This window comes from Molossus molossus, unplaced genomic scaffold (assembly GCF_014108415.1).
Source record: "Molossus molossus isolate mMolMol1 unplaced genomic scaffold, mMolMol1.p scaffold_m16_p_10, whole genome shotgun sequence".
NCBI lineage: Eukaryota > Metazoa > Chordata > Mammalia > Chiroptera > Molossidae > Molossus > Molossus molossus.
The window spans coordinates 15802249-15828011 of record NW_023425345.1 but is presented as its reverse complement, the minus strand read 5'-3'; the positions used below and the strand labels follow the sequence as shown (position 1 = coordinate 15828011).

Sequence of the window (25763 nt, the reverse complement as noted above, 5' to 3'; positions counted from 1 at the left end):
TAAGTGATGACAGTACCATCATACTATATGTCCTTTAGAACCAGAGCATACTGCTAACTCCTTTTCCTCTACAGGACACAAAATGGATATCCATATCTTAATTTTAAACTGCTTGATTCTCCACGCGTTTTCTCGCTATTGTGCTGATATAAAAATCCAAATGATCGAGAATCTCTAACTCATGATTCAGATTCTAAGCTTGTCAGTTACAGGCAAAGCCCTTGGGATTATGAGAACATGGGAGTCATACTTTTGCAACGTCTCTCTCCTACAGTGACAAGCAGGGTGACCACACACACATGGGTCAGCTCTGTCTTTCTTCTTCAAGATGGGGTTGGACTCAATTCATAGACAAAATGGGGAAGAAAGACAACAGGAAGGTTTTCCACTTTCTGTGTAAACCAGTATCACCATGCTCAGTAAAACTAAAAGAACATAATCGAAGAAACCATGAAAAGTTTAGCAGTGACGACATCATCACAAGCCACAAGGTATTTATCAAAGTATCCCTTCGCCTACACATGCAGTGAGAATAAAACACCAGTGAACACCAGGGGCAGAGCAGCAGGGAGCTTGGCATTGGACACTGGCGGTCTGCAGATAGGTCCTGCATGGGCCGGTCCCTCCTAGGCACAAGGGCACTGGCAAAGATAGGCGACTTCTCTTCCCCCCTTACTTACTACACTCTGGCTTCCATTTTTCCCAAGTTCTTCCTCCGAGATTTTGCTCAGATTATCTAAGTAGTGGTCTGATATGGTGTGGCACAAATCTTCAAAAGAATAATCTTTTTCTTGACAGAGTTTTATCTCATCCAACAGTTTTGATAATTCTCCAGTCACAGTTTCACCTGTAAGAAGACAGTGAACTTTTTCAAAGTTTCAAGAAAGGCCACCGATAAAACTTAATGTTAAAAAATAAAAATATGACTAGTATGGTAACAGAACTTAAAACATGGCAAACGAGATCAAGTACTCAGAAAATACTCTACTGAAAGCAAGATACTAAACTATCATTAGTATACAAATATTATAAAGAAAACTTTCAATTTTGCCTTTAATTATTATTTTTCAAATGGAAATAAGTATTGAAGGCTTACATATATACCTAGTACGTAAAAGCATCTAAAGTGACGACCCCTAAAGCTTCCTTGATTATGGCATTTAACCCTCCACAGTCTTTTTATCAGCGTTACACCTCAGTGACAGAATTCATTCAACACTTCATTAGCACATTTTAAATGGTACTAGGAGCCTACTTCCCAGGTTGAAGAAAAAGAAACAGTAGAAGGAATTTAAGCAAATAACTATATAAGAAGTTAATAAATTACAATCAGGACGTGATATCAAGGGAAGGCACAGAGGAGCAGATAAATAATGCGCACCAGCTGTCGGTATTTTGTAGGTTACGTGCAAATACTCCTATTTCGAATCATTCTAAGAATAGTACTGCATACCGAAAATTTACTTAAAAAAAATTCCAGTGGTTACAACCCAGATATCAGTATTTTTATTTTGCAGTAGAAACACATTTTAGAGAAAAAAATCTACTACCATGAAATAGCCACTCCCTGTACACCTCACGACAGCAGACACTGCTGTGTCCTTTGCTCTCTCTGCAGCTCGGGGCCAAGAACAGCGCCTCACCAATAGCAGGAGCTCAATAAATGGTGGTTCAATAAATGGACAAAACATAGAGTATAAGATAGAACTTACTAGGCTTGAAATTTTCAGAAGGCTTAGCAATTTTGTACATTATAGGACAAAGCTGTACATAAAAGTCAGTGTCATTTCAAGGGTGTTATAATTGGTTACTCACTTTGGATCTTTTGGGAAGGAGACTCAAGAGGAGACGAAATGTGTGTCTCTTGTGTCGCATCTTCCTGTACACGTGCTTCAAGGATGGCTGGTCTTCCTGCGGCTTCTAAATATTCTGTGTATATAAGGTTTAAAATTACATATTTGAATTCATTTATTTTAAAATCTTTAACTAAACTTTATGTTTTACCTCTGGTGATCATTTTCCATTTATTTCCTTATATCCTAAGTTTTTAAAAGAACTTCATAAAACAAACACAAACAAAAACCAAAGTACTTCATGGTAAGCTGTTAATTTAAAGCATTTAATTAAAAAAATTTTAATACTTTTTCTTTATTGATTTCAGAGAGAGAGAAAGGGAGAAGGAAAGAGATGGAAACAATGAGAGAGAACATCGACTGGCTGCCTCCTGCATGCCCTCCCTGGGAGTTGCCCTGACTGGGAATCAAACTGGCAACCTCTTGGTGCATGGGTCGATGCTCAACCGCTGAGCCACACCAGTCGGATTTAATTAAACATTTGTTTTAAAGATATTTTGAAAGAGACTTATGAACCCTTTTTCCAAAAACTAAACTTGATCCATTCTTTCCTTAAAAATAAATTCACCTATTGAAAATACAATAGCACTTGTGGTTTCCTTACATATATTCTATCTTAAGATCGAAAACTCTGAAAGATGCTTTAAATAGACTTGATCCCTAAGCAAGAATGCCAAATTCAGACGGCTACAACAAGCAGGCAAGAAGCATATATGAATGAAGTGGGATAAGTTTATGATATAATGGTGGTGTATCTTGTAAGATCAGCACACTTGCATATTAAACTTTATTTCCACCAAGAGATAATGTTCTTTCCCATTATTCTTGAAGCAATGTCCCACACTTAGTCTCTCATTTTTCCAACTTTGATGAAGACATAATAGTATAACAGCCCTGGCCAGTTTTGCTCAGTGGTTAGAGTATCGTGTGGCAGGTTCAATTCCGGTCAAGGGCACATACCTGGGCTGCAGGTTCGATCCCTGGCCCAGATGGGGTCGTGTGGGAGGCAACCAATGAATGTGTCTTTCACATCGAAGTTTCTCTCTCTTTCTCTCCTTTCCTCCCTTCCACTCTCTCTCTCTAAAAAAGTCAATGGAAAAATATCCTTGGATGACATTTTTTTTTACTATGTATGCAGCTGTGTTCTAACTATAAATTAACTCACTTAATCCTCACAAAACCATGACACCGGCACTACAACTATCTCAGTCTTAAAGATGACAACTAAAGGAAAAGGACTTGAACTTGGCAACGTCCACACAGATAATAAGTGGCAGAGCCAGACAGACCTGGGACAAGAAAAAGTATCACTCTTTGGCATACAGAAAACACCTGAACGCAGGGATAGCTGTCCACTGATATCCAGCCTCAGTGTCACAAAGAACAGAAAGCATACAGACCATGGGTAGCCAGAGCGCAGGCACCCCCTCTGAAGTCGGGCAATGAAGTCAAACAAAAGCCTACATTTTTTGAGAAACCAGAACTCTGGCGTTTTAACTGAAATCCTAGATTTTTAAATATTGAAAGCCAATTCCGTTATTTTAATGGCAACAGCGTGGGCCAAAAATGGGATCAAAACGAAAGGCATCTGCTGCCTGCCCCAAACATTTGGCTCCCACTGGCTAGTTTGTAGTCAGGATTAAATCAATACATTCCTCCCCATGGGACCTTTTACTTGCATTTCTTTATTCAGAAGGAGCCTTTTTTTAAAAAAAAAATTCAGTTAAGAAAGTCTGTGTTCTCCCGCCAACCACTTGTGTCCTCATACCATCCGAATGGTTTCTACCTAAGGGCCACGCTACTAGGCAAATCCTGCTGGGAAAGAAAGCAACCTATGGGCTTCTACCCTTAAAGTTTTAACTCGTGCAGTAATTATGTAAATTGAATCCCTCCCTCAGGACACAAATAGTAATTTTATCTACTATAAATCAGCTTAATTGCTATAACAAACTTTTTCATAAGATTTAAAATGCACCAGTGACTTGAAATCCAGGAATGTAAAGAATATAAAGAGGGGGAACATCTGTAATACTTTCAGCAATAAAGGTTAAAAAAATATTTAAGAACCTGCCCCCCAAAAAGAATATAGATAACGTGTGTTCACATTCTAAAATTTTCCAATAAGTTTAAAAATTCAAAGATGTCCTATATACCCTATCACAAATTGGCATACCTAATGAATCTTGATCATTTAATGGAACAAAGGTAGTTATTCCTCTATAATAACATTTTTAAAATGTTTTTATTGATTTTTTAGAGAGAGAAAGGAAGGGAGAGAGAGAAACATCGATTTGAGAGAGACACAACAATTGGCTGCCTCCAACACGCCCCCTACTGGGGATCGAGCCCACAACCCAGGCATGTGCCCTGACAGGGAATCAAACCAGGACCTCTCAGTCCATGGGACGATGCTCAATCCACTGAGCCACATTGGCCAGGTAATAACATTTTTAATGAAGTTGAACTAATGCAGTATCTTATTTTAAAAATGTCTGTAATTCTATCATGCTCCCTTTTTAACAGATATTTATTTTGCTTCTTCCAAAAGACACTATGCACAAGTCTCAGTTTGTTGTTGTTGTCTTTCAAGTTCAGTTAGAGGCGAAAATCCAATATGAAATGCAAAGTGCCTAGAGGGAAGAGACATAAAAATGCTGCAAACTACTTTTATGTTTTTAGCTTTTATTCAACTTGATTTTAATTTGAATTGATATGAAGAGCCACTCTTGTATTCTTCTCTGATTTATCTCTACAAGCACTTGACTTAAAATTAACTTCTTTATTGACAAGTAAATTGTAGGGGCCTGAACTGTGCTGAGAAGTTTTAGAAATTCAAGGAGAAGAGAACATAATAACCTCCTGTAGTGTATCTATTCTCCTTACCCCTGTTGGCCCTGGTTGACTCTTCTATCTACATATCTCCTGCCCCATTTGGTGTTGATCCATTTATCTCCATGCAGGACTGTTTTCGGTTTTCCAAGTGACATCCAGTGGACCTGCCCCGCGGCCCCTCCCTTCTCTGCTGCACTTGCAGCCAGTCTGTCACAGTGCAGAGGACAATCGCCGCAGAATACTGAATAGTGTCTGAGCTAACTGGAACGGAGAGAACAAACGTCTGGGTTTTTATTTTTATTTAAGATTTTTTTTATTATTGCTTTTTAGAGAGAGGAGATGGGAGGGAGGGAGAAGGAGGGAGCGAGAAAGAGAGAGAGAGAAAGAAACATCGATGTGAGAAAGAAAGAAATTTTTGATCAGCTGCCTCCTGCACGCCCCCTACCAGGGGTTGCCCACAACCTGGGCATGTGCCCAGGAATCAAACCAGCAACCTTTTGGTGCCTGGGACAAAGCTCCAACCAACCGAGCCACACTGGCCAGGGCCAAATGTCTGGATTTTCCATGACTGCAACTAACTACAAAGGGACTTAAATGACCTTTATCAAAAACAAAGGCTGGCAAGACCAAACTATTTGTACCCCTGGATTAGGAAGGAAATAATCTATACTCTTTCAGCTAAATACAGTTTTATTGCTGATAACCCAGCATGTATGGACCAGCTCTACCTAATTCAAATAGAATTTAGGAGTCTGAGTAAGACATTTGGGCTCTCAGATCGTCAGAATAATGATACACGGCCTACCTACCTCACAGAGTTACAGCAATAAGACAAAATAATAAAAAATCCCTGAAAACGCCCTGGCCAGTTTGGCTAAGCGGTTGGAGCATCGGCCTGTGGAGCAGAGAATCCAGGGTTCGGTTCCCGCTAGGGACACATACCAAAAAAAAAAAAATCCCTGAAAACTCTTAAAGGATTATTCAAATATAAGATAATAACCTAATCATAATCTTTATAGCCTTATTACCTTCAATTTTATAACTGTATATTGATTACCTGTGTTTAAAAATGACTAATATCAAGTGCATGAAAAAATATTTTAGCTTTTCTTAAAATACTGAGTAGTTGAAACACCGAAATAAAACATTACAAAGGATCTTAAGCAGTTTAAAAGTCTCTCAGAAAGGAAATGCCAAAAGTTCATTCAAAAGTAAATATTAACTCAAACCCCAAGGGAAAACTAGGACGGTTTTAATTTAATCTTAACTGCAAGGCAAACTCATCCATCATCCAGCACTGTTTACCTTGTAGGAGTGTGGCAATCTGGAGAGATTTCTGAGACGGATGTTCTTTCAGAATGTCTAAGACAGTTCTACCTAAGCTATCCTTTATGTTGGCATCAATTCCTGAAAGAAAAAGAAAACCCCACTAGATGTACAGCACTGGAGAGTCCCAGAAGATACTGTTAATACATAACTGCTCTAACTTCAATCGCATCCAGACTAAGCGCTTATAAAAAGTCATTTTAAAAAAAAATTAAGGTACATGTGCATGCACACACACACAAGATGTTAGTGAAACAGAAGGTGGGGTCTATTGCTACCAAACATTAGGGATGATCTTGATGATGAATTAGCCCTTAAGGATGCTTTTTAGGATTATAGCTAGTTTGGATTGTAAACTACATAGTACACGATGAAAATACTGATTTAGAATGTGAATTCCTAAACTATAATGGTCATGTGATTTACATATTCTGTGATAAAAATATTTTTAAATTATAATAATATACCATGTGAGTAATCTAAGAACAGCCTTAAATTTTTTGAATATTCACAAAAGTTGAAAGCGTATTATATTAAACTCTTGTCCAAATATCAAAGTCAAATATTTCATACTTTTTAATGCAAGATTATAATTAATGTCAGCAATACTCATTATCTACCTAGTAAGCAAACTTCTTGAACCGTATAAATGAAACACCTTTGGAATTATTTTAATTTTGAAAATATATACTATACTAAAAAACTTACTATAATGCAGCAAATAGCTTTCACCACCCTAAAAATGTTTATAAATTTCCACCTGTCTAACCACAAACAAAGCTACGTTTTAGTATCTGGCCTCAAACATTAGTTCATCATAGTAAGATTATGTATTATTTTTATTATTGTTTTCATTTGTGTAGGGACGTGTGACTAGCACATATTTAATTGGTTGCCTCAAAATATTTATTATATCACTGCATTACATGTGAAGTTCAACATATAAAAAATTTCAACTTTGTATAAATACAATCAAAATATAATAGTCTGCCAATGTTTTATATTTTATTTTTTTTACAGAGGAAAATAAACACATGAAATATATCCATAACACAAAAGACTCATCAATCGTTTCCAAGTACGAATTGGTATTTGTGCCTTTTGATCCTGAAAACATAATCCAACCTCAGTGCCAATTTTATTTCACTTTGATCAGAATATGCCTATGAAGACAAATAAACCTACTTTGTTCCTTCAAAGTATTCCCTCTAAAGGGTCCCCTTTAAATCACCGCGGCTGTCAGACACTAGAGACTTGGCTGATGAAATAACCGGGAGAATTTGCCTGAGGGGCAGGGAACTCTAATTTCTGGTTACCACAGTTCACAGTATAGAAAGTAGGGAAATACTGTGTTCTTTAATAAACAAAGCAATTGTCATAACTTCACAGGGATCAGCCCCTTCCTCATCTAGAAGGCAGAGGTTCCCTTTTCCTTTTGGAAGTTTTTCTAGTATATTTTAATGTGATTTAAATATATAGAGTTGTAATTTCCAAGAGCTTCTTAATAAAAACATCTATTGAGTGAAAGAAGGTGCACATTTATATCAATTTTATCTACACACGGAGGCTCAATTCTACATGATATGAATACATAATTGCAATTTGAGGGAAGAGAAGTAAAGTGATTATGTTAAAAAAAAAAAAAAAGTGCCATTTTCCTTTACTCCTGAACCAGAAATGGTCTGTGGCAGAATGAGTTCCTTGGGGACTCCCGATCGCTACCTGTTTCTAACAGAACTCTCACCACGTCCACCTTCCCAAACAAAGCTGCTTCGTGAAGTGCACTCCCCTTTTCTGTCTGGAAAAAGAAGAAGAAGAAGAAGAAACAGAGGCACAGTTGCATTAGGAAAAATTACAAGTGAAAAAATTCTGTCATTTCCTATATTCATACATATTCTCTGTACTATCAGCGTTCCTTAAGAGAAAGACTGTGTACAATAAAGAAGAAGTTCCAGTCTCACCCATTATTCTAGACAACATCCGGTCAATCCCTCACCCAAAGTCCCTTAACTGGCTTATGACTGACCCCAGACACATGAGAGAACCCAGCCAAGACAGAACTACCCAGCTAAGATCGGACTAAATCACCAACCCCATAATTATTAGCTAAATACAGTTATTGTGTGAAGCCATTAAGTGTTGGGATTGTTTGTTACGTAGCAATAGCTTACGGATACACAGGGGAGAAGGTCACAATCTGGCAGGAGCCGAACGAGTCTCTGGAAGATAAAAATGCTGCCACTGACTTGGGAGCCAAAAAACAGTCAGAAAAGAATAAACTAGTTTGTTTTTGTTTTTGTTTTTAACTTTTGGCTAATTTGGGACAAACAATAAAAGCAGGTTGCCCTTTCCTTGTGGAGAAACAAAATCTATCCTAATGTTATCCATCCTTCAAAGCTCAATTTAAACCTTCTGATAGCCCTTCGGTACAGTGATCTAGTCATGTATATACAGCACATTACTGTGGAAAGAGGACTGGACTTTCACCAGTAAGTCTAAACTCGCATTCTGGGTTTATCAGCTATGTGTCCTTTGGCAAGTTTCTTAGGTCTTTGAATCTGATTCCTCATGTCTTAACTGGAACTCAACAGCTCTCCATCCCACAGGTCAGTTGTGAGTACTGGACCCTAAATGTGTCGACATATTAAACACAAAGTGCATACTCAAAATGTTCGAGTGAATTTTGTTTCATTCATTCGTTCACTCATTCAACTTTGACTGGATTCCTAGTGTGTGGTAGGTTCTGGAATAAAGGAAACAATTACTGATGATATCACACGCAACTGCCATCTACTAATAATTTTCCGTGTGCGCTGCCCTCAAATTGGAATGAGGTTAGAGAGTATGCCTTATAGCTACACATATTTCCCAACAGTGTGTGACAGAGTGCCTTGAATTTAGGAGTTACAAAATTACTTGTGGACAATTTGACTGATCAAAAAGCGGTAAGATTTCTACGTATCACTTTTAACATCTGAATCTCAAAGCCACTTTTAACATCTGAATCTCAAAGCAAAGCGAGAGCAACATCACATTGAAGCAGAGCTCACGGAAGACTCACCTGACAGCTCACATCCATTCCTGCTTCCAACAGCACCTGCACGACTGCTTTGTGACCATTTCGGGCGGCAAGGTGTAGTGGCGTGTGCTTCCGAGTATTGCAGCTCATTAAGTTAGGGTGCGCACTGATGATCATCTTGACCACTCTCAGCCGTCCGTAAAGTGCCGCCAGGTCCAAAGGTGTTTCGAGCTTGCTGTTCCTGATGGTTGGGTCAGTGAGCTCGTCTAGGAGAACAGCAACCACCTCTGAGTGTCCGTACTGTGCTGCGCAGTGCAGAGCAGTTTCATTTTCATTGTTCTGTGAACACACATGTATAAAGTGCAAGTTTGCAGAAATTCAATGAGTTATCAAAATGTAAACTCATTCATTTAAAACCTGAGATGCTCTGAAATACTTTCATGATTTATCTATTTTGATAAGTATTCCTAATAGAATTTTATGTCTGACAAACGTATCATTTATTGCATCAATAGGAAAAAGATCTAACTTTTCCCTACATTATTTATTCCAATTTCTAAGAGTGATAAATGATTAGCCATATTCGCCAGTGGCCCTGCTGGGCCCAGATGGTCAGTGTTATCTGCATCGTGCACCAGCCTCCATGCTATTTGTTAATGAGAGGGATTAATAACAGTTATAACACACTTTCAACACACTGGCTTTCCGAAAAGACAAATAGGTTAGCAAATTCTTTTCTTTTCTAGGTACACTGATGCAGTGGCTTCTTTATATGTTTAGTTATAGGACCTCTGTGCGGCTTGTCTTCAGATGGTTCTCCAGGTGGCTGCTCTATAATTTAGTGGTGATTTTGATGTGGTCATGGGAGGGGGACAGCATGGCGGTCACCTACTCCGCTATCTTGACCGGTGTCCCCCATTAATTAGTAAATTCTTGATAATGAAAGATTTACAGAGAGGTGTCCCAAGTTAAGTTTCATTTTATTTTCCATGTAAGCAAGAGAATGAAGACATACTGGTGCAATAATATGAAGCCAAATAGAAACTAAAACACAAACTAATAGAAGTGAAAAAGAATGTCCTTTAAAAAGACTTTTTTAAATATTTTAATTGATCTGTTCAATATCACACAAAACAAGTGTTTCTCTTTAAAGCATACCATTTCAGTCATATGCCATTTAAAATAATCAAGTTTCAAATATGAATGAATTCCAGGTGGGGTTTTTTTTTCTTATTTTCATGTCATTTAAAAAATATTTTATTTGTAAAAACTCATATCCTCTTGTCTAACCTTGGATTATTTTTCCATCTTATTACTTCAGGTTTGCTGTGGGCCATTCAGACAGTTTTAAGAATAACCAGCAGATGGCTCATACCACAAATGGTCTTTTAACTTCTGGTTTTCTGAAGAACAGAACAGCACTCTCATAAATTTCCTTTTGGCATGATATTCTGATAAAGATAGCCATATCTGTCCTTTTTTTAAAGTGTCAAATTTATAACTGAACTCTCACAAAAAATATTCTGCATTTTGTAACCTGTAAACACAGATATTTTTATTGTGATAAGTATTAATAAGACATTTACAATTAATAAAACATTTTTCTTGGTTAGTTTTCTACAACTGCATTTTGGAAAAAAAAAAAAAACTTTTTTCTTCCCTTTGCTGTTTGCAACTACTGCTGGTGTTACTTTTTACTCTTTAGTCTGAATTTCAGCCAAAGCCCTGCGAAGTCGATATCTATTTGAACAATATGCTAATTATACTTTATTAGATGTGCTTGCCCTAGAGTAATCTATTTGCTTAATATTGGACAGCTGCCAACCTGCAGCTTAATGCCATGGTTGAAATTCAATTGTTGGACTGCATGCTGGTTTTCAAATATAGTTTTACAAAATGGGAACAGTAGGGGGCATGCAGAGCTCAAGATGTTGGTTAACATACTGTTTTAAGGGACCTTATTTTACTTTCTCAATCTGTCTTTTTATCTAGAATACTGACAGTGGCATTTCTTTTTTAATATGTCTGTTATGTGTAATATGGATATTATATACTTGCAAATATTATATCTTTATCTGTCAGTATCAACTGCTGCTGTGTTTTCTCAACTTTCTCTGGGGATAGGTACATATATGTACATACAGGCCATTTTTAATTTAATTTGTGACTAGCAATTGTGTACACTGTATTTTGCCTTTTGATTCGTAAAATTGTACGTACTGTGAGAGCGCTATGTAAGTGGTAAAACACTGTACAAATGATAGGTATCATTTCTTTGGCATTTAAAATTGTATTAAGAAAAGCTCTAATTCACATTACAAATGTGAATTTTATTCTATCTTTAAATATTCAAGCACTATAAAATGAATGCTTATATAATGCAAGCAAACGTATCACAACTACTTCCTTTACATGGGTTTTTTTTGTGAACAATTATCTTTACAAATGCCCAACTTAGTGCCTATGTACTATATACAAATGCCAAAAAAATTTTCAAATTTTCCTTTGGGAAATTCAGCTGTGAAAAGGTCTTTGGCAGGGTAAAAACAGAAGTAATCAATTTCTTTCACATTCGTTTTTTAAATCTCACTTTTTAATACTTTAATTTTTCACTGTGGCTTTGCCTTCTCAGAACTCCATAAAAATCACAGCACAAGCAAACATTCGACAAGTGCACCTGTTCATTGACTCGGGAATGTGATGGTCCGTGATGAATAAGAATCTTCACAATTTCTTCATCTCCTTTCCAGGCAGCGAGGTGAATAGGGAAATAACCTTTGTTGTCTGCTACATTTGTGGACGCCTCATACTGAAGTAGTTTGAGAACTATTTCCCTAAAAATGGAAGAAAAAAAAAGAAGAAAAAGAAAAAGACACACAACAGAAAAGAAATATGCTGAACAACACAGACGTCATTAAACAGATCATTATAAAAGTATACTAGATGTTGGCTGACCATTTAATTGTTCAAGGTACTGAGATGTAAAATCGGGTTTAAGAATCTGTTTATTCAACATTTGGCTGTGTACTTACCTGAAAAACCACCACCACCACACATACACACACAGAGCATTGACTAACCAATGAAACTACTTAATAGAATTCACTTGGGAAAAATATATTTAATTTCATTAACTGAATGAATTAAGTATAATAATGTAAAAGCACACTTCTTCCTATTTTTCTTAAAGTAGTTCTTTCCAGATAGCCCATACCTGAGATTTAGCCTAAAGAAAAACTTGCAGTACGAGCAAACTCCTAGCTTATTTAAAAAATAAATAATGGCCCTGGCCGGTTTGGCTCAGCGGTTGGAGCGTCGGTCTGCGGTACAGAGAGACCCGGGTTCGGTTCCCACTAAGGGCATGTACCTCGGATGCAGTTTGTCCCCGGCCCTGGTTGGTCATGCGGGTGGCAGCCACTCTATGTGTCCCTTTCACGTCGATGTTTCTCTCTCTCTCTTTCTTCCTCCCGCTCTATCTGAACAAAAAATGGAAAAATTTCCTCGGGTGAGGATAAAAAAATAAATAAATAAAATAAAATAAAATAAAATAAATAAATAAATAAATAAATAAATAATGTTATACTATCAAGAGACATTCAGGGAGTTTATGCGTCATTCCTATTCAGAATTAGAGTACAGAACTGAAGATTCATATACAAGAGAAAGCAGACAGCACAATAAGAAAGGGACTCCTGCCCTGGCCAGTTTGGCTCAGTGGTTAGAGGGTTGGCCTGCGGTCCAGAAAGACCTGGGTTCAGTTCCCGCTAAGGGCACGTACCTCGGTTGTGGTTTGTCCCCGGCCCAGGTTGGGTCGTGCGGGTGGCAGCCACTCGATGTGTCCCTTTCACGTCAATGTTTCTCTCTCTCTCTCCCTCTCCCTTCCTCCCACTCTATCTGAACAAAAAATGGAAAAATGTCCTTGGGTGAGGATTAAAAAAAAAACAGAAAGGGACTTTTACAGGCTAGCTGTAGTATAAACCCAAGGTTGAAAAAAAAGTTTAAGTACTTTTCAGCCATGGCACACAATATACTTTGAATATATATTGTTCATACTTCTGCACTTCTTCACTTTTGTCCTCCCAAGCCTAAGAACTCATTTCAAGAGGGAAATTTATTTATGAGACAAGTTCTATCACTGACGCAATTTCAGTACATACTCAATATATCCTACCTATAGGATTTTGTACTAACTCCCACCAGGTTTCAAAGTAAAAATTCTCAATTACAATACTCAACCTCAGGAAGAATTAATTCATAATTATTAGTATATATTACAATGACCTTTGTAACTAACAATCAAGAACAGTCATTCCATTTGAATGCATTTAAAAAGCAAATTGTTAATTCACTACAAGAAATCCTAAACAAACAAATACAGGCAGACATTCACAATATATTCTAAAGTTGCTTCTCATATATAACAAATCACCAGTGGTGAGAATGAATGTAACATGAAAAGCTAAATTTAAATATTTCATAAAGCCAGGCTTTAAATGTAACAAATGAGAAAAGTTGGAGGAAATTTAATTGGAAGTTAGAACACTGATAGCCCATGGTAGAGATTTAGAATTAATTACCCAAGATGTGCCTTTGTGGTATATGGATTGTTTTGAGCCAAAAGCAATTGAGACCTTGTGGGCTTAAGAGAAACTCTGCTCCCCCACCCTAACTAGTGAATTGAGCATTGTCTATGGACTGAGAGGTCCCCGTTCAATTCCCATCCAGGGCACATGCCCAGGTTAGGGGCTCAATCCCCAGTAGGGGGCGTGCAGGAGGCAGCTGATCAATGTTTTTCTCTCACATTGATGTTTCTATCTCTCTCTCCCTTCCTCCCTCTCTAAAAAAATCAATAAAAACATATTAGAAAACAAAAATAATAAATGTCCTCTAAAATTCACCTGAACTTGTACTGTGAAATTTTTCCTAACGAAGTCAAGAACCCGCCCACTGCCAGCTGGCCCTAGGCAGACCTGTTCAGGGCCAGGCCCCCTTTCTGGTAATAGTGAAACACTATACAAATATCAGTTCTTGCCAAGCAAAACTAAAATCCTTTAAAAGTGAAAATGCTTCCAGAAAAATCACCTCTGAAAAAAAAAAAAAGAATCTAAAAATCAGGAGGACACTTGAAGTTTGTCCAGTTCTTATACTTCTACTCACCTCTGCCATATACCAGTTATTATATAGGGCCTTCCATTCTGAGTGAATAACTACAATGAGGTAAAAAGGATTCAATACCTATGAATAGTAAAAGCAGTTAAAAATCAGATCTGGTTTGAAGTACCAACTCTCTACTGCTTACTAACTTGGTTACCTTGGGCAAGTCAAATAACTTCTACCTGTCTTTAAGATATTGTTAAAACAGAATTTAAATTCTATATCTTGCTGCCCTGACCGGTGTTTCTCAGTGGTTAGAGAGCTGACCTATGCACCAAAAGGTCATGGGTTCGCTTCCCAGTCAAAGGCATGTACCTGAACATAATGTGTCTCTCTCACATTGATATTTCTCTCTCTCTCTCTCTCTCTCTCTCTCTCCCCCTCCCTCCCTTATACTCTATCTAAAGTCAATGGAAAAATATCCTCAGGGGAGGATTTAAATAAATATATAAATATTCTACATCTTGCTGTCAGTCTCAAAGGGCTGTGGTGTGAATCAAATCAGAAACAGATATGACTGTAAAATTTTATATAGTCAAACACGATTCTCAAGGCAGGCTATTGCAATGTTGAGCAATCCTAGTAATTTTTTTTAACTGAAGTATTTCAGAATTTAAATAACAGGTAAAATAATATCCAAGGAAGCATGGTTAAACTAATACCTGGATCTGAAACGCAGAATTTTTCCTAACACAAAACAGACTTCTCTAAATTAATATATCAGAGAAAGATAATTACGTGAAGGGTTTTAATTTTATTTCTCAATGCTTAAGAAAATAAAATACACATATTCTGAAACTTCAGAAAGTATTTCCTTCCAAAGGGTAAAGAGGAAAGTTTGACACGGTCATCATCCTATTTCCCTTTACTCTCACTCAAATTGAACCGTTGCAATAACCTGGTTATTATTCAACAGGAAAAGAGTAAAGGGAAGATTAGTTAGTTTCATACTCCAGGTCTACTCCCCACTAATCAGCGGGGAAAGGGAGCTTAGATGCATGCCCAGTAAGGTCTGAGTGATGCAGGAGGTGCCTCCCTGTCCATCACACCTGGGAGCAGTCAGTGGCCAGAACAGGTGTGGCAACGGCAAGGGCAAGAAACCTGAATATTTAATTTCCTAGGAAAAGGAAAGTGCCCGCCCCCATCCCTCCTTCCCTCTGGGCTTGTAGGGCTCCCAGGTCCTGCACACCTCCACCAAGTGGCCCATGGCCATGTGGGACTCCACACCACAGACTAATGGACTGAATCTAGCCCGATGCTTGATGCCTGATCTGGACCCAGCTGCACCATGGAGCAGACACTCTGGACTCTGGCCCTATTTCTAACTGTGCTGAGTCCACAACTGACCAGGACTGGACTGAGAGAACTGGGATACTACCACCCCGGAAATATAAATTCCTTGCCAATAAAAACCATTCATTCTCCCATGGGGGGCTTCTGAATATGCTTATTCCGACTGTGATCCAAGAACCTCTGGCCCATGAATCTCAGAGGGATCTGGCCCCCTTATCTGTCCGGTAACAAAACCATTCAGAATTTCATTTGTTCTTTGATTCAACTGTTGTTGAAATTTTGTAATAGTGTATGTGATATGCATTCATTTTTTATCTCAGGAAAATTTAAGATACAGTGAAAAACTAACTCACGTACTGATCATTTATATTGTTACCACTGAAGGGGGGCAGATTTTGCTACCCCAAAATATGTCTCTTTGAATTATTTTGAGCTAAAGGCAATTAAAACCAAGCAGATTCAGGAAAAACGCGTTGCCTCCCCCTCAGCTGCCTAAATTCACATTGGAAAAGGGGCCTGAACCAGAAAGAGAGCTATTACCAAAGATACCTTTTTACCTACGAAACTTTATCTGCATAACCTTTGTTTTCCAAACATCTCCTCTCACCTTCCTATGAACGGCCTTCCTTCCCTTTGTATTTCCAGACCCCTACCCCTTCCTTAGCCTCAGTGACCTGCCTGCCTTTTGGATTACATATTTTTATGGGGTTCCTGTACGTATGTAATTAAATTTTTTTTCTTCCCATTAATCTTTCTTACATCAACTTAATGATCAGACCAGCCAAATAACCTAGAAAGGAAAAAGGAAAAAAATGTTCCACCCTTACGCCATTATCCAATATCTAAATCAGAAAAGAATAATATGTATGTTTATGCAATGGCCTTTGGTGAACAATAACATCCTAATTAAATACTGTTGTTTTTATTTACGTTTTGAAATGTTCATTTATTAAATTTATTTTTTAATTTTTATTTAAGTTGAGCTTTTCATCTTATTCAAAGATAACGAGTAAACTGACTTGGCTTAGATTTCTATTGTGAAAACATATTTGTGAAATATAAAGTTATATCTCTTATCAAGTAAGTACCTGTAAGTCTTACTGAATCATAAATAAAATGTTAATCAACAAACTGTCATTAGTCTTTCTTCTGATGTATCCATGTATATTACATGTAATATGTATTACACAGCCTTTTCTTTTCTTTTTCTTTATTGATTTTAAAGAGAGAAGGGAGAGGGAGAGAGAGATAGAAACATTGATGAGAGAGAACACTGACTGACTGCCTCCTGCATACCCCCACTGGGGATCAGGCCCACAACTTGGGCATGTGCCCTGACTGGGAATTGAACCTGCGACCCTTGGTGCATGGATTGGTGCTCAACCACTGAACCACACTGGCCAGGCTTACACAGCCTTTTCATCCAAACTCATTAAAATTAAATTTCAGGTACTTTCTATAATGTCTAAACTAGAAGAGTAATTAACACTAGGATCCCACCAAATTAGTATTTTCTTAATTTTTATTTAAGTTGCACCTTATATCTTCTAGAGCTATCAACATATAAACATGTTGACTATGCTTGGTTACCTAGTATGAAATATTAAGTTACATGTATTGATTAACAATGTCTACAGAATAGCAAGCAAAGAAGTAATCCCTATTCATCTCCAACATAAAATGGCACTCTTTCTTATATGCAGCATTTAATAAATAAGAAATGATCTAAAGTTCTAAAGTAAATGCAACTGATGGGATCATAAGGAAAATAATTCCATTTCCCAGGAGCTAAACAAAATATCAAATAAGTTTAATAAAAATCCAATTTAAATCACTGCAACATTTTGCATCTTGAGGTTAAGATATGTAAGTTGGCTAAAAATAGAAATTCTAAAAGTATTGATTTTCACTACTATAGTTAATTTCATTTTCTAATAGATATAAATATACTGCTGATTAATATGAAATATTTTTAAGAAGTTTCAATACATGGTCTGAGTGAAATTAATCTAGTTGGGAATGTTCAAAATTCAAATTTTTTACCTCAACAGCAAGTTTCCCTATAATTAAATCATAACCAAAGACATTTATTTGTTCTATCCTCCCTTGCTTGAGAAAATGAATTCTCCATATGTTAAAAAGAGAGGGAGAGTAATAGATAAGTCTGTAGCTTATCTATCGAAATAATTTATCTATAATTGTTGCTAGCGGAGTTCTGCTGACCATGATTTTTCTATCATTTGAAGGTAACAATTTTCTAATCTGTAATTACAATTAACCCAGGAAATCCTCAACTGACTATATTTTCCATTGTGTCCTCGTCTGGCTAAGTGGAGATGAATTGTCCATTATAAAATAATGTATTTCAGGTACAAAATGCTGCTCCACTTGTGAATTAACCAGTGTTGATAAACAAGTGCTACCGATAAAACATACAAAATATGAGGAAATGGGCTTAATAAACAGTGTGAAGTCCTTAGATTATATGTTGAGGGTAGGGAAAAAAGCCTGTGTTCAAAGCCAAAGAATTAACTACAGGACCCTGTGACATTACCTCCAGCTCCAAGATTCCATCAACTTCAGCCTGGAAATCACCATGCTTACAGAAACATCCTAGAGCTAATGGCTACAACAATAGCAACAAACACGGACATGATGTGTTTCCCTGTTGACTGCTAAGCTTGCTTGGAAACAATACAACATAATCCATTGTTCAATTACCTATGCTAAGTGAGAAGAGCAAAGGCAAATAAAAGAAAAACCATTTTTCTCTGGCTCTGGGGTATATCCTATGACATTTTCTTCTCCTTCAAATATCTTTTCTTAAGACACAGTAAAGTTAGCATTCCGTGTGAACACACTAGTTGGTGATCATGGGAGGCAGCCCAGAAATATACAATGTGACAGAGAAGAGCGAGAGAGTTTAGGGAACTGATACGCGAACAGCCACAAAGGGGAGAAAATGCAGTGTTGGTAAAACCATACCAACTAGAACTAGAACACTTAAACTCCAGACACAACCCCACCTTGATATCTAAGTGGCCACTAAATCACTTATCCAGAATGGCCTTGTGTCCCCATCTACAAATGAGGGACGTGAGGAGGGCAGGATAGAATAAATGATCTCTAATTTTAAAATCCCGGGTAATTTCAATGATTTAAAATAAATCAATCTTACACTCTCGATGAAAATCCAAATTTCAGGATTGCAGCATGACAGTTCATAACTGACCCACAGATAATGCCGAAACAGTGTACCATAAAACATAATAATTGGAAGAAACTAGGAAAACTATCTAATCTATATATTCAGTACATTAAACTGAGGCCTAGAAAGGTTAATTAAATGGCTCAAGGTCATATAACTAGCAGAGATGGGAGGATGAGATTAGAAATGTCCCACTTTTTTCCCTTGCTTCTAAAATGACACTAAGTAAAAACTTTCTCAAAAGTGTTAAAGAGAAAGGGTAAATAAGCTCTTCAGATAAGCAAAGCAGAGGTATATAATTCTCAGAGAATATCTGCAATTAAAAGAGGTCTTAAAACATATCTAGTAAAATCCCCAACCTCTTTATGATGATCTTAATGGATGCTATTCAATTCACTTAAATTAGCTTCACTTTCTATATTGCCAACAGGAACTAAAATTTATGCATTGGGACACAGGGCAATATATCTCAATGATTAGAATTTCATAGGCCATTATGGATACATCAATAACATTTACTAAACACTGCAAATCAAGGAGGGATGTGAATGCTAATCCATTTGGGGATAACATTATTTTGAGAAATGCTTGTACTGCCAAGCTGACATAAAAGAAGAAAAGGAGTATAGGTCACATGGTCAGGCCTGAACTCGTCCATCCGTTGTCTGTCAGTTTGGGTTCCCAACTGGAACTGCCTGGAATCCAAACCTAAGATGGCCAAAGAGGCCATCAGCATCGTGTACAGGCTGATTCGACCTGGCTTCATTCCTGAGGACCCAGGCACAAAGAAAAATAAATAGTAAGTCTTTTACAAGATTCATTTGGTAAAGATATGGACACATTTTCCACTCTACAAAAGGATAGTGATATAGTTGAGAAAGACCTGGCCAAGTAAAACAGTCTTAAGTTAGATGAATAAAAATAAAATTTGTAAATTCTGATACTAAGCATCCAAGTGATGAAACATTAAGTTTATGACATGTCATGTAATTCAGATGACTCTTCAAAGAGAAGAATAATATTAGGTTTATACAATAAGTTTTAAGATAAAAAAGGTATAGTGATAAATAAAGACAAAAATGAGAAGTTTCTTATGTGAGAACTTTAAGGCCATAAAATGTGATAAAGTATAACTAAGTCCCTTGTGTCTCAATTTAAAGTTAAAAAAAAAAAAAGTTAGGTGGGAAAGCAAAAGCTAAGTAGCATTTTTAAAGCAGTAATTGCCACATCTAAAAAACTGAAGTGACCCAGATCTGGGGAGACCAACTCGGATCATGAGAACAAAGGAAAAACAGATAGGAGGAAGAGACGCATGAAGAGCGTCCCTTTTCTTCTGATGGGAAGGCCAGATCGAAATCATTCGGAAGACGCCTCACACCTTGACTGTCACTAAACCATGAGGTTATCTAGCTAAAACACTGGCAATGAAATGGTTGCTATGGTTACACATTCTTCCACTCTTCGTACTGTACACTGCCACATTATTTGAAACATAATTCCATAGGCTACATAGTTTAAAACCAGAAAGAATATCACGAATGCCAAAGAAAAAGCACTTTAGATAAATGTGAAGGGTTTTGAAGTGGTCCATATACGGGCCCATGGCTCCTAATGGCAAGAATCTGCTAAGATTTGACTCCTGATGAATCATTCCATGTTGGTGAAGACACCAAAAGAAGTGGGGTGGTATTAAGTGGCTTTATCCCGTCCCCTCCTCCAAGATACACAGTTAGACTCCCATGTCCGGTCCCTTCTTTCCTTCTCCCTACATGACATGTGACTGTTTTAGAACTCTTCGCTCGGTGCGCTCTGTGCATAATCACCCTCAGCGACATCCCTGCCCGGGTCACTTGTAGGTGTTGCTACCAGATGCCTCTCCGCATTCCTGTGAGCCCAGGGGACTCGTGGCAACATGAGACAGCTATCGTCAGACATAATTAGCTCCATCACATGTAACTAAATACACAAGGATTCCAGTCCAAATAAGTGGCACTTACTTATGTCCATTTAAGGCCGCATGGTGTAAAGCAGTGTAACCCGAACTGTCTGTGCAGTTCACATTGGGGCCTCGCCAGATGCTGCAAATAGAGCACAAGCGCAGAGTTAACGGTTAGGCAGAATCGTGCTGTCGAAGACAAAGCGCCTGCCGGTCCCACAGCCAGCAGCACGGCACACAGGGCAAGGCTGGTCGTGTGAGAAATGACTGTCATCTTTCACACATTCCCTTCGGAACAATAACTGCATTTATTTGATGCAAGGAAATTATTAAGGCATACAACTACCTTCCGACATTATTAGCAAATGCAGGCCCACTGCTGTATATTAAAATCTGGATCCAATGGTTCCCCATTATTTTATATCTTTACTTAAATATTGGAAACAATCTACATTCAGCTACCATATTATAAACAAAAGAATAAAGGTGCATGACACCTGCCTGTTCCATTTTAACACACTCATTCCCAGATGGCAGTGCTTTATATAACTTTTAGGATTTTTTTTTTTTTTGCTTAATCCTTACCCAAGGATATTTTTCCATTGAATTTTACATAGAGTGGAAGGGAGAGACGGGGAGAGAGAAAGAGAAACATCAATGTGAGAGAAACACATCAATTGGTTGCCTCCTGCACGATCCAGACCTAGGATCGAACCTGCAACACAGGTACACGCCCGTGACCAGGAATCAAACCTCAACCATTCAGTTCACCATCCAACGCTCTAACCGCTGAGCCAAAACCACCAGGGCTAGGATTATTTTTGCATTATGGGAAGAATATTCTGGAGATAACATGTAACTATATAAAAGATCCCATTTTATCCCTGATCACTAAAATTATAGAACCTATTTTCCACTTTTAAATAAATATGGCATTGAAAGACACTTTTCCAAAAGTAGACCAAAAAATGACTTTATCTAATGTTCATGATAATATTAAAACCACCAAAATTAACATCCAATGACCAGCTAATTCAAGTGTTCACTAAATACTTATTGTACCCCAGTTGCATGCCATATATTAAGCTCGGCACCGAGAAGACAAAATCATAATTCAAAGTCCTTCTTTATGAGAAGAGAGTCTAATGGGGAAGACAGACACAAAAACTAACAATTACAAAGTAGTAAGATTACTGAAGTAGCTGAGAGCACACATGCTTCTCTGAGCAGAAATAAACAGTGATTCTGAATAGGAGATCATAACAGACTTAAACTAAGGTGGGATGATAAAAATGAAGAGAATGTACTTATTCAAAAGTTAACTAAAAGGATAATTTTTTTAATGTTTGCATTACAGGTGACATTCAATATTATTTGATATTTGTTTCAGATGTACAGCAGAGTGGTTAGACCAGTACATAATTTATGAAGCGATCTTCCTCATAGTTCTAGTACCCACCTGGCACCATATGTAGTTATTACAATATTATTGACTACATTCCCTAGGCTGTACTTTGCATCTCCAGGACTGTTTTGTAGCTTCTTAAACTCTCCACCTTTTGCACCCAGCCCCCCAGCCCCACCCCTCTCCCATCTGTCAACCCTCAGTTTGTACTCTGTATCCATGAGTCTGTTTCTATTTACTTGTTTATTTTGTTCTTTAGATTCCACATATAAGTACAATCATATGGTATTTGTCTCTCTCTGTCTGACTTATTTTCTAAGTACAATACCTCCTAGGTCCATCCATGTTGTCGAAAATGAACACTACCTGATTTTAAGACTATGATAAAGCTCTAGTAAACAAGACAGAGAGGATGGTATTGAAGTACAGACAGATCAACAGAGAAGAATGAAAGAACAGAAAGTCACTTAGGCTGTCACATATATGCAATTGATTTTCGACACAAGTGCAAGGGCAACTCATTAAAGAAACTAATTATCAAAAAATTGTTCTAGAAAAAATAAATATCCTTAAGCCAAAATAAATAAAAAGTGTGTTGATCCATACCTCTCCATACCATATACAAAATTAACTTTAAAGTGAATCACAGTCCGGCTGGTGTGGCTCAGTGGTTGAGGGTCGACCCATGCACCAAGAGGTCGCTGGTTCGATTCCCAGTCAGGACACATGCCGAGGTTGTGGGCCTGATCCCCAGTGAGGGGCATCCTGGAGGTGGCCAATTGATGTTCTCTCATCAATGTTTCTATCTCTCTCTCCCTCTCATTTCCTCTCTCTGTAAAATCAATAAAGGAAAAGGAAAAAAATTTTTTTTACTTTTTTTAAATGTAAAATAATAAAATAAAATAAAATGAATCATAGCTCTGGCCAGGTGGTTCAGTTAGTTGCAGCATCGCCCTGTACAACAAAAGTTTACAGGTTCCATTCCTAGTCAGGACACACAGCTAGGTTGTAGGTTCGATCTCCAGTCAGGGTGTGTACATGAGGCAATCAATTCATGTTTCTCTTTCTCTCTCCCTTCCTCTCTCTAAAATCAATGAATAAAAAACACACACAATATGTCTTCAGGTGAGGATTTAAAAAAACAAAAGAATCATAGATTTAAAAAGGAAAACCTAACAGCATAAAACTTCTACAAGAAAATTTAAGAGAAAATTTCTGCGACCTTGAGTTAAGCAAAGATTTCTTAGACATGACACCAAAAGCATAAACTCCAGAAGAAAATATGACAGATCGAACTTCATCAAAATTAAGAGTGTCTGTTTATCAAAGACGAGGAGAATGAAAAGAAGACGGACTAGAAGAAAACACATTTCTGATACATTCTTTGATCTAGAACAGATTTTTAAAACCCTCAAAATTGCTAATAAGAAAATCAACAACCTAACTTAAAAAGTGGGCCTAAAATTGGAACAGATACAATAAAAAAGATATGCAGGTGGTACGGAGCATGACAAGGTGCTCACATCGTTTGTCTTTAGAGAAATGCAAATTAAAATCATGAGGCACTATAATTAGAATGACTATAATTAAAAAGACTTCAACTACCAATGTTTACAGGAATATAAATCAACTATAGCTCACAGACTGCAGGTGGACCTGTAAAACAGTACAACCGCGTTCGAAAACAATTTCGCAGTTTCTTAAAAAGTTAACATACACCAACCCTGCAATCCAGCCATTCCACTCCAGGTATTTGCTTAGTCAAGAGAAATAACAGCATATGTCGACACCAAGACGTATACATAAAATATTCATAACAGCTTTATGTATGCTATCCCCAAACTGAAACAATCCAAATGTCCATTAACAAGTGAATGGATAAACAGAGTGTAATACAGCCACACAATGGACTACTACTAAGAAATTAAAAGGAATAAACTATTGAAATGTCCAACAATGTTCGAAAATCTAAACCAGATTCTCGGAACAGCAGAATGGGAGATTTATTCCCTGGGACGGATAAAATGCATGGTTTCTAGACCAGAGGTTAACAGGCAAAGTCAAGGGCAAGGGTGTTAAAGCTATGAGGGAAGGAGTTGAACTTTTCGCCCCAGCAATCATTAAAACATTTTTTCAGGACTATTTATTGACTTATTTTTTTCTTTTCCTGCTTCTTTCAAGTGTCAATTTTATCTTACACTAAATTCTTATAGATACTGCTAGTCTGTTTCTAGGGGTTCTCTTGTATTCATTGATTTCTCTATTCTGGCACTAGAAACACATTTTTTAGTAGTGTTATAATTGGTGATAGACTATAGACACAAACTATTTATTATATAAATTTAATAGTATAAAAGAGGAAGCTCATGAATTCCCATCAAGCAAGGAAAAGTTTAATTAGGACTCAACTACACCATGGACATTATTATGGAACTACTGATATAAATAAGTTTGATCTATATGTAGTGGCCTGAAAAGTTAACCAAAACATATTAAGTTAAAAAGGCAAATTGCAGCCCTGGTCAGTTTGGCTAAGCAGTTACAGCATTGGCTCATGGACCAAAGAGTTGAGGGTTCGATTCCAGTCAAGGGCATGAACCTTGGTTGCTGTTCAGTCCCTGGCTCTGGTCAGGGTTATGAGGGAGGCAGCCAATTGATGTTCCTCTCTCACATCAATGTTTTCTCTCTCTCTCTCTCCCCCCTCCCTCTCCCCCCTCTCTCTCTCCCTCCCTCCCCCCTCCTTCTCTCTAAAACATATTCTCAGGTGAGGATTAAAAAGAGAAAAAGCAAATTGCAGAATATTGTGTGTGTTAATATCCTAAATTTTTTTTTTAATCCTCACCCAAGGATATTCTTCCATTTATCTTCAGACAGAATGCGGGGGGAGGGAGAGAGAGAAACATCGATGTGAGAGAGATACATCGACTAGTTGCCTCCCACACAACCCTGACCAGGGCCAGGGACTGGATTGCAACTGAGGTACGTGCCCTTGATCAGAATTGAACGCACGACTCTTTGGTCCGTGGCCTATACTCTAACTGCTGAGCCAAACAAGCCAGGGCTATCCTAAATGTTTTACATATGTATATTAATTCATTCATAGCCATACAACTATAAAACAAGTACTATTCTCATTCTCGTTGTACAGATGAGAAATATTTACATTAACATAGAAAAACGCATACAAAAATACACTATTCACCTGTCAATTATTTGAACAGGCAAAATTACCATGTTATTTTGCAAGGAAAAACAAAAAGACGATAAGAAAAGACAAGAGAAGACAAGCACAGGTTTGCTCAGGTTGTGAAAAGCCTTATAGCACGTCCAGAAGCGTGGTCCGGACCCTGCAGGCCACCGGGCCAGCGGGTTATCACAGCCACCGAGCGTGAGTCTGACACCATCAGGGCAGTGTTGCAGGATGAGCACTTGTGCCAGCTCGAAGCGAGACAGTGAAGAAACCGGTGGCAGGGGGCAGGCTAGCAGTTTTGTAACAGTCTTGGGAAGTAACAAAGAAATTTGAACAAATGGAGATATAGCAGTGGATAAAGAAGAGGGGAAAATTCAAACAGCTCTGTCCAAGTTAAAACCTATGGGGAATGGTATCTGTACAATGGGACGAGAACAAAAGAAGGACCGAGGTTCCCACCATAAATGAAATGCACGGACGACGAGATATCTCCATTAGAGCAGTGGTGGGGGCAACGCCAAGTTTCCTTCGGACCTGAACACTAGGT

The 25763-nt window shown here is 37.7% G+C and overlaps 1 protein-coding gene across 5 annotated transcripts in view; it reads right to left on the bottom strand.

Annotated features, from left to right (window-relative positions):
• Positions 1–25763, bottom strand: part of ANKS1B (ankyrin repeat and sterile alpha motif domain containing 1B) — a 917777-nt gene that overhangs the window by 777752 nt on the left and 114262 nt on the right. For all 5 annotated transcript variants that reach the window (XM_036250945.1, XM_036250946.1, XM_036250947.1 and 2 more), the window contains exons 2-8: positions 20683–20763; positions 11708–11864; positions 9073–9369; positions 7734–7809; positions 5991–6092; positions 1816–1929; positions 681–847 (exon numbers count right to left, since the gene is read on the bottom strand). In XM_036250945.1, the coding sequence (XP_036106838.1) occupies positions 681–847; positions 1816–1929; positions 5991–6092; positions 7734–7809; positions 9073–9369; positions 11708–11864; positions 20683–20763 (994 nt within the window). The remainder of the gene's footprint in view (positions 1–680; positions 848–1815; positions 1930–5990; positions 6093–7733; positions 7810–9072; positions 9370–11707; positions 11865–20682; positions 20764–25763) is intronic.